Source organism: Petaurus breviceps, unplaced genomic scaffold (genome assembly GCF_028583685.1).
Source record: "Petaurus breviceps papuanus isolate PSGF00001 unplaced genomic scaffold, PetGlider_PUasm1.0 90845, whole genome shotgun sequence".
NCBI classification, from domain to species: Eukaryota; Metazoa; Chordata; class Mammalia; order Diprotodontia; family Petauridae; genus Petaurus; species Petaurus breviceps.
The window spans coordinates 14,942,289-14,952,075 of NW_027187359.1; the positions used below are offsets into that span (position 1 = coordinate 14,942,289).

General features: G+C 37.5%; 1 protein-coding gene across 8 annotated transcripts in view; it reads left to right on the forward strand.

The window, feature by feature from the left end:
• Positions 1-9,787, forward strand: part of BIRC6 (baculoviral IAP repeat containing 6) — a 317,039-nt gene that overhangs the window by 236,909 nt on the left and 70,343 nt on the right. For all 8 annotated transcript variants that reach the window (XR_011165250.1, XM_069072166.1, XM_069072160.1 and 5 more), the window contains one exon: positions 9,076-9,286. Coding sequence is in view for 7 of the 8 variants with exons in the window: in XM_069072166.1 (XP_068928267.1) it covers positions 9,076-9,286 (211 nt within the window). In the remaining variant the exon portion in view is untranslated. The remainder of the gene's footprint in view (positions 1-9,075; positions 9,287-9,787) is intronic.

Below are 9,787 nucleotides of genomic sequence, written 5' to 3' on the forward strand. Positions count from 1 at the left end.
TGTTCCATTTTCAGTGGTAGAATTCTTTTTATTTTTAATCCCATGTTTGCTGAATCAGGACAACAATGTCATTCAAGTTTCAAGTGCTGAGGGAAAAAAATAGTGTTGCTATTCTTGTTTGTCGTTTTTTCTCCCCAGTTTTCCCTTTAGACGAGCCTTTTAACTAGTGTACTTCTTCTGAAGCTTTCTCTCCTTGAAATGCTGTAGCTCCAAATGCAGAAAACTGAGTATCTGATTTCAATACCTAGCTTTAGTCCAGACATCTGAAAAGCAGGAAAGTAGTTTTATTGTCATAAGCATAAAATATCACACACCTCCTTTTTGTAGCCTTTTGTGATAATTCCAAAGTATTCTTCAAGCATTGCATAGTTTAGCAGCCAGGCACATGCAGGGAACAGAAGGACAGTGGCTTCAGTTGCTTACTGTAGAGAGCTGTGACATTGATTAAGCATGCACTTGGCACTTGCTGAATAAAGAGCTACAAGCCACCCTTGCAGACAGTGAGTTGCATAACAATGTGTGATGGCTCTGCTATTTCATTGTCAGGCCAGGCACATTTTAATCCTGTAACAACACTGAAGAGTGCCATGTGTAAGGGAGCTGAGTTAATGATACTTCAGGGTTTTCTGATGAAGCATATGACAAATGCTGACATTGAGGAATTCAAGCTTGAAAAGGGATTCTGTTGTTTTATGCTTTGCTTGACAGGCAATTTTTCATGATAGAATTTAAATGGAATTTCCTTTTTATTCACTCATTGTCTTTATCATGCATATTTTAGGGAGGGGAGACTAGCATTTCAATGTAAAAATGTGAATATTCTAATTAGATCTCCCTTTCTCAAGCATTGGACCTACTTTCCATTTTCATAAAATTTTAACATACTAAAAAGAGAGTGTGTGTGTATGTACACACACACACACACACACACACACACACACACACACACTCAGGCACACATTACCATAAAGTAGTAACATGGTATTTGATAGAAAGTTGACTTCAAAGCCAGGAAAATCCAAGCTTGCTTCTAACACATATTGCATATTGGGTGTATAACCCTGGAGAACTTACTTAACACCTCTCTACTTCAGTTTCTTCAGTTGTCAAATGAGGGAATTGGATTTGATGACTTTTTAAGTCTCTATTACCTCTAAATCTGTAATAGCATGTGTTCACTTCATGGCAACATTTTTGTATCTGACTTGTTACTATTTATATAATTTACCTAGATTTTTAGAAATATTTAATAATGTTTCTCACAATATTCTTGGGGGGGAGGGGAAAGATGGAGAGTTATGTGGTTTGAACTGGTTTAATGGTCAAATTGAAAAGTACTTAGTTAAGTGTCATTTTTGCAGGAGACCTCCAGTAATATTCCCCCAAGATATGTGACTGTCCCTCTGCTATTTAACGTTTTTATCAGTGCCTTTGTGGTGTTGTTGTTTGTCCATCGTTCTCAAAGAGGACCATGGCATCAGGGAGCTCTTGGATAAAATGCTTATCAGATTTTTTAATGACATAAAAGTGAGATAATTAGTAAACACAGTGAGTTACAAAATCTGGAAACATTTTAACAGGTCCAGGCATTGACTTAATCTAAGAAAATGATATTTAATAGGGATTAATATTGAGTCTCATATTGTGATTTTAGAGTGTGGGAAAGGAAGTAATATACGGTGCTACTTGAAAGAGGGTTTGGTAAAGATTGCTCCTTGGAGCCAAACAACATCCATCTTGCCCTGGACAAACTTTCAAGTACCAAAAGACAAGTTACTGGTTTTTAACATCTCTCTCTGCCTTCCTTTACAAAACCCCACTCTGTCCACAAAGTAACCTCCAATTGCTTGACCACTCAGTTCTCTCCCAGACCATTTCCTGTGCTAACCACTGTCCTCTTTTTCCTTTCTTTACCCCTTAGGAAACAGCTTCAACTTTTGAATCCTTAGCCCCCTTATCATTTCACTGATTGTACCCTACTAAGCCTCAATCTTGGATCATTCTCATCATTTACTAACTTCATTTCTACAAATGTGCTGCTGAAAGAAGATGGAGAAGAATCACACATTTTTGTTATCCTCTCAACTAGGTCTTCACTGCTGCTAATCAGTCCGTCAGCTCAATTCCCCCTCTCCACAGCTGTCAGGTCTTCTTTTCATCACTCTTCAAATCTCCAGTGGCTCCCCCTCTTCCCCTTTCTCAACTGAGTACCTTGCTTCACATTTCATAGAAAAAAATGAGGCTGTTTACCATAAATTCCTTCTTTTCCCCTCTTCTGTATACACCTTCTGCCACTGTTTCCTCCTTTACCTTGTCTCACAACCCCTTTACCTGCTCAGGCAGGCGCCCTCCGTCCTGCCGACTCCAGCAGCTGGCTCCCATGTTGTCCCCACCTGTCATTTACTTTCCTTCTCTAAGTTTTCACAGCCCTGCTCTCTCCCGTTCTCCCACTTTTCTGACTATTCCTTCTTCTCCTTTATCCAGATCCTGCCCTCTGTTGGTGTCTTCTTCATCTATGCGAGTTCACTTGGTGATCTCATCAGCACCCCGGGTTTTAACTACCATCTCTATGCTGATGATTCTCAAAGCTATTTATATTGCCCAAAGCTGAGCTGACCTACAGTCTTGCATTTCCAACTCCCTTTCAGACATCTCAAACTGAATGTCTGTCATGTAACACCAAGGAAAGGCAACTTCCCAAGGTTCAGAATACCAGCATAGGCGCTCTCCATTTTATTCAGTGACCAACCAAGAACAGAGAAGATCAAAACATGACATCATTCCAAATACAGCATTTACTAAGGGTGATTAAATAATCTCCAAGTACTACCCCACCCCAGGACCTTCCACTCATTCAATCAATTACAAAGTCCCTGTTCTAAATACTACTCCACCCCTAGGCTGTACCTTCATTTGTTCCATCACAAAGCACAAAAAGGTCAAAAGCTCCCCACCCCTGGATCACAATTGAATCTACCCCAGAGTTACATCAAGTTTAAGCACAGCACTTAATACCCAAATGGAGGTCTTTTCTTCATCTTGACAGGAGGCAAGTTCTCAGCAATCTTAGTTCCTGGGGAGACAAGGCTTAGCAAGGCCACAAGATACATTGCCAGTCCCTTCATGAATTCATCCTCTATCTGTAGAACAGTCCTAGAACCCCTGAAAACATTAGCAAAACCCTCTCCCAGGATTTCTGTAAACATACAACAAGAAAATCCTTCTTCAGGGCTTCTGAACCAACAGAAAGGTTCCCAGACCCCTGCAACAACAGCACTGTCCTTCACCAGTGGACAGTATTCACTCTGTCTGCAGGACAGTCTCCAGACCCCTGCAACAACAGCACTGTCCTTCACCAGTGGACAGTATTCACTCTCTGTCTACAGGACAGTCTCAGGATCTCTTAGCCAGCAGCCGGGTTCCAGGACTTCTTCAACAAAAGGACTGTCTTTCACCAGTGGACAAATCTGGCAAAACAACATCAAAACAGACAGACAAAGTACCAGCAAAACAGCCATGTCTCCTCAGTTCTTGGCAGCTCAGGGGGGCAGGTCTCAAAAGTCCAGGGCAATTCAAAGTGGCTCTCAGCAATCCTTCTCAGTCTCTCTCTGCCTCCATGAGGTGCTGCTTCCAAAAAGTTCTTCTGCCTCTCTCTTGTCTCTCCAAATCTACGTCACCAGCTCCTCCCAGTTCAGGGCTTTCTTTTTACATCAACAAGTCCATCCCACAGGTGGGATTAACAAGCTCTGGGTTTTAACACAATCAATTTGAAAACCAAGCCAATACAGAGGAATCTTTAATTGCCATTACTATCACAATGTCTGGTAGAAATTTTAAACTCAACGTGTCTAACACTGAGCTCATTATCTTTCTCTCTAAACCTATTCCTCCTATTCTTCCCTATTATTGTAGAGGACAACACTAGCCTCCTTAAGATGAAAAAAGTGACTTTGTGCTCCTCACTATCTGTTACCACTCCTTTCCCCTCCACCCAATCTATTGCCAATTTCACCTTTATACCATCTCTTGAATATGTCCTTTCTCTCATCTGACACTCCCACCACTCTTGTACAGGATCTCATTGCTTCATGCCTGGAATATTGCAATCACCTGCTGATTGGTCTTTCTCCCCATTCTAATTCATCCTCCATTCAGCCACCAAAGTGATTTTCCTAAAGCACTGCTCTGACAGTGTCACCTCACTACTAAATAAATTCCAGTGACTAGTCACTGTCCTCAGGAGCATACATTTTCTTGGAAGATGCAGAGTATGTGCAGAGAAGTAGATACAAGATAATTTGAGTAAAGAGAAAATTGAATTAAGTTCAGAGTGGAATGCTGATGGTTCTGCTGTAGAAATTTGGAAGGTAGTACAGGGGCATGGAGTTCTCTTGCTGACACTGTGTGGAGCCCAAAATGAACTGTTTCCAAACATGTATACCATTCAGTACTTACCATATATTTCTTCATCACCAAATGAGGCTTGGTCATATGTTTGATTTATAATATTGAAGATTATACATTTTTTCCTGGCTAAAATGAAATATTTTGGAAAGCATCTAATGTCAATAAAAGGAGCGATCATACTGTTTGTATAATTAGTAACAAACAGGCTCTCCACTCCAATTGAAACTCTTGAAAATTCACAGACTTGTGGATTGATATCTGAATGGTTTTAGTTTTTGGTCATGGTATTTCTGATGGTTGTGTTTATTATAAAGTGATGGTGATGAGAGCATAATAATAGTGATTTTTAACCTAGAATTACTAGGTTCAATTTAACTTCAATTTTTCAAAAGTACTTTGTTAATTTAAGGATACCTTTGAAAAGTGTACACTCTTTTTTTTCTTAGGCCTTTAAACGTAAAATAAGTATATTTTTTTCCAAACCTGTCAAATCCAGACTCAGACACTTAACACACACTAGCTGTGTGACCTTGGACAAGTCACTTAACCCCAATTGCCCTGCCTTGTCCCCTCCAAAAAAGCAAAAAAAAAAAAATTTAAAAAGTAATAAAGCTTAAAACTGTACAAAGACTTTTAAAGGAAATAGTCTCATATCAGCTGAGACAATGAACTAAGTCCTTTCCCCCAAGGAACATGATATTTGAAGATAAAATTGCTCTTTCAGTTTACAACCCTGATTTCCTCTTTATCTAGTCCTATATCAATAATTATAAGTTAACATAACACATAAGAAATTCCTTCAAAATTTGGTTATCTGCTTCTGGATAATGTGCTGCAAACTTCCTCAAATGCATAACACAGGTTAACTGTTTTTGTTATTGACTGAAATTATAATAAAGTCCTTTATTTGCCTTTAACAAAGAAAACTATCCTTGCCATTATCCTTTTCAAGTTTTACCCACCTGTCTTTAGCTGGCATATGTTGAAGTTTTCTTCATATTAGCTCACACTTTAGTTTATTCAGGCTTTGTGAGGAACTAGCTGTGCCCTGTAGGCACAAATTGTAATAAAATACTAAATCTCATTTTTAAAAATATGCCTATACCTTGCAAGAACAATGAGTAAAATTTAGCTTATCCACTCTTTTATATTGTTTCCTCTCTATTCCCTGAACTCTCTAGGTGAAAATATATTTCCAGATAATATAATTTGGGGAAAATGCCATTTAACTTTTTTTACTTTTTAGATAGAGTAACTTCAGAAAAAAAAAAATATATATATATATAGTATGCTTTCATATTAGTAGCACCCAGATCCCCCCAAATATGCCACAAGTGGCGTTTTATCTAGAATTTTTTTAATGTGATAACTTTTGCCAATTTAGTCATTATGAATTATTGCTAGAGAAAGTAGAGCATATCTAATTTAAATTTAATCTTTAGAGATTATTATGAGCATCCAGTATAGAACTTTTGACTGTTGGGAAAAACCTGGTTTTGAAATTGGTTAAGCAGGACATTTCACTCCATTTAATAGATTTTCAGCTAAGATATTAGCTATTGATTATCTCAATGGAAGAATTATACTTAGTTTCATTATTTCTTTCTGAGTTAATCTTATTTGATATCTTTCAATAATTAGCATTTTAAACAATTTAAAGACTGAATTTTAGGTGATATTATTTCATAGATTTGTAACATCTTATTTTTGAAGTTCTTAATTTTTGATGTGTGTGTGTATACATGCACACAGCAGTTTTGGAGAAGAAACTTCTAGGTAATCATGAATAAGCAAACAATTTATGAGAATTCAAAATAATTAGTGTATTTCTAATCTCTGGAACAGTGATTTGACATTTAGTTAATGATTGCCTCTGTTTTACCAGATTTCTAGTCTATTATAGATATTTATGTAAGGCAACTGGCAGGGCTGTACTAGCCCTTTTTTTTTTTTCATTCTCCTTGAGTAATTTGCAGCTGACCACTCCAAACTTCTTGATAATTTTTATTAGCGTTCTTGGCACTTTGTTTTTATGGTTTGAAAATTGTTCCTTCACTTTCTACTTTTGCTCATCTTCCTAGTATAGGCTTTCTCACAGAATTCTGCCTTTGAGTTTCTTATCTGCTTCCAGGGCTTAAATGATCATTTCTTTTGTAAGTGGCTTCCAGCCAGATTTCTACCCTCCTCACCCTCCCTCAAACAGTTGCCCAGGAATTGAATCCTTTATTTCTCACTATGTATTTCCTGGATATCTTAACCTAAATGGATCACCACTGCCTCAAATATAGTAAAAATTTTAACTCCATCCCCAGGTTTTTGTCCTCCCTCTGACCTACCTTGCCACTCCCAGTTTGGAGGGGATTGCCCTCTCCTCCCATGGGACCTCCCCTTTTTGTTGTACCAATAAAAATTCAAGGCTGGGGGAGGAGGGTAGTGGTTGGTATAAGGAGTTCCTACATACATGTGCCTTTCTCTTGTAATAAAGTTACTACCCATGTCTTGTGGAGTTGTGACCTTTGGTTAATAGTAGTAAGTTCAAATTTCCAAATTTTTGTTAAAGAAGGACTACAATTATGCTGTAGTGTTTCCTGGCAGAGCCAGTGTGTCCTTTGGTACTCCTTATTGCTACTTGAGTTACACAGAATGCAGGATATTACCCATGTTTATGAAGGAGGTCATTGACTTACCACAGTTGACACAGCTCTGAAGCAGTAGAACTAGGTTACAGTCTCCTCCAGGACTTGTTCTCTTGTGGTAAGTTGCCTTTTTATGTAGTACAGCAATGATGCTAGCTTTCCTCCCATACTTGTGTGAGGGGGTGTATATCCACGTCTGTGGTGTCAGACTTGTGTGTTGCACACAGAACCACTCACCTGCATGCCTCTGGAACCTTGTTAAAACATAATGAGAAATGTTTAATAAATAAAAATACAGTACAAAATAGATCATGTTAATTCATGCTTTTCTTAGTCAAATGCAACCTGCAGATCCATTTCTATTTAAGCTGGACACCACTGGTGTCCTCCCTTAAAGATAAAAAAATTAAGCCATAGTGGCAGCTAGGTGGCTCAGTGAATAGAGCACCAGCCCTGGAGTAAGGAGGACCTGAATTCAAATTCAGCCCCAGACACTTAACACTAGCCATGTGACCATGTGCAAGTAAGTCACTTAACCCCAGTTTACCCCTATGAAAAGCAAAAAAAAAAAAAGCCACAAAATAGACACACCACTACAACAGGGTGGGTTCCAGGGCTTCAAGAACTGTTACTCTAACTGTAAGATCCATAAGACCATATGTTTAGAGTTGGAAGAGACTCCAGGGATCCTCTAATCAATCCCCTTATTTTATAAATGAGGAAACTGAGCTCTAAGAAGGGAGAGTGATGTCGACAGTAACTTAGGATTCAAACTGTTGCTCATTAACTTCATAGTCGATGTTCTTTCCATTGCCTGTATTTGGTTTGTTGATGATTATTCCTACATGTGTAACTAGTCTAACCAATTTAGAAAACGAAGTCAGTTCGAGTTAGCAGTGTATGGGAAGGCATAGTAAAGACATGGAATTTAAGCCAAATTTTGGATAAGCTAAGGGTTGGATAATTAGAAAAAAAACAAAAAAGGAAATACACAAACGAAAATTGTAGGACATTGTAGGGACAAAGGTAGTGCAAATCACTTTTGGGGAACAGTTTGACTAAACCAAGGTGGGATGGGAGGTGGGGCGGGGGGTGTACCTGTGAAGGAATTCTTACATACATGGCTTATAATAGAGTACTTGTGAAGATAAGACCGACAAGGTTGATTTACAAGGAAGTGGGCATGTGTGTATTGGCCTTTAACCTAATTGCATAATCATATAGCAATGTTCGGCGTATAACTAAGGAAGGGGAACAAGGCTAGAAGCAGAGATATTTATTATTAGACAGGGTAATATTATTCCAAATATGATATGTGAACCTGAATTATGACTATCTCTGTGCAAATGAACTGTATAGATTTTAGAGGTTATGAAGAATAATAAAACAGACTTATCATAGATAGATTAGCAAATGGTGAGACAACTTGATGTTCAACAGAGAAAATTCATAGAATCAGCTTAGTGGTTGACTCTAGATGGTAAAGGAAAGAAGAATCTAACATGATACCCAGTGTTTCCATACATAGAAAAAAAATAATATAATTTTAACAGAAATGCGGTTATTTGAAATAGCATCCTTAAAAATGATTTTTGGTTATCTTTATAATAATGGTCTTTAGATAGTCTGAGTTCGTTTCTTCCTTTTACATAACAAGTGGTGGCATTGCTTTTGGAGATTTTATTTAAATCACCAATTGAAATTGTGTTGCACTTTTATTCATTGATATCATTCCATAGTTTTTTATGTTCAGAAAATGCCCTTTATCTATAAAGTTAGTCATTCAGACTGGAGTTTTTATTATATTGTCTTTATCTCAATTCACAAATGGTAGATGTAAGAGATATTTTTACTCTTAAATGTAGTACACAGACATTGACATCATGATGACCTGTTTTTCAGCTACTGAAGGTAAGTAAAGGAAAATGTTTTAATTCCTCTAAGATTGAAATAAAAGCAGCTTTGTTTTGAACTTGTTTTGATACTGCATGTGCATTTACCTTTCGTTTCTTTTTTTCCCCACTTGTTATAGTTCTTGATATGGCCAGACACGTTCCTCTGTACCGCGCTCTGCTGGAGTTGCTCCGCGCCATTGCTTCATGCACATCTATGGTGCCCCTATTGTTGCCTCTCTCTACAGAAAATGGCGAAGAGGAGGAGGAGCAATCTGAATCTCAAGCTTCAGTTGGAACATTGTTAGCCAAAATGAAGACATGTGTGGATACCTACACTAATCGTTTGAGGTATAATAATGTGTTCATGCCTTTGAAGTGATCCAAATGTACATGTATGTGTGTTAAACAATTTGATTTCCCTTAAATTGTCATATGTGAAAGAATTATCTTTTTATTGCCTTTTCTGCTAAGTTGATACCACATAATATTCTTCAGGTATGCTTGACTTAGATGATGATAATTATTTATCAATTGCTTAAGAGCATTCTCTAAATAATTACTCTATGCTTTTCTTTCATCATCTATTCATTAAGTCAAGTCTTAACATTTCAAACTACCAGAAAATTTTGTTCCATTATGATTGTCATTTGTTGCTTTTTCATTTGAATTCTTAAAATACACCTTACCAGGTGGCATCACTCCCCCCCCCCCCCCCCCCCCCCCCCCCCCTCCCTTCTTTCTTTTTCTTTTTTTTTCCCTCTTTTATCTAAAAAAAAAATAAAAGATAAAAGAAAACGTAAAATAATAAACACTAAAATAAAAAAACAGTATTAAATTACCTATATTGGT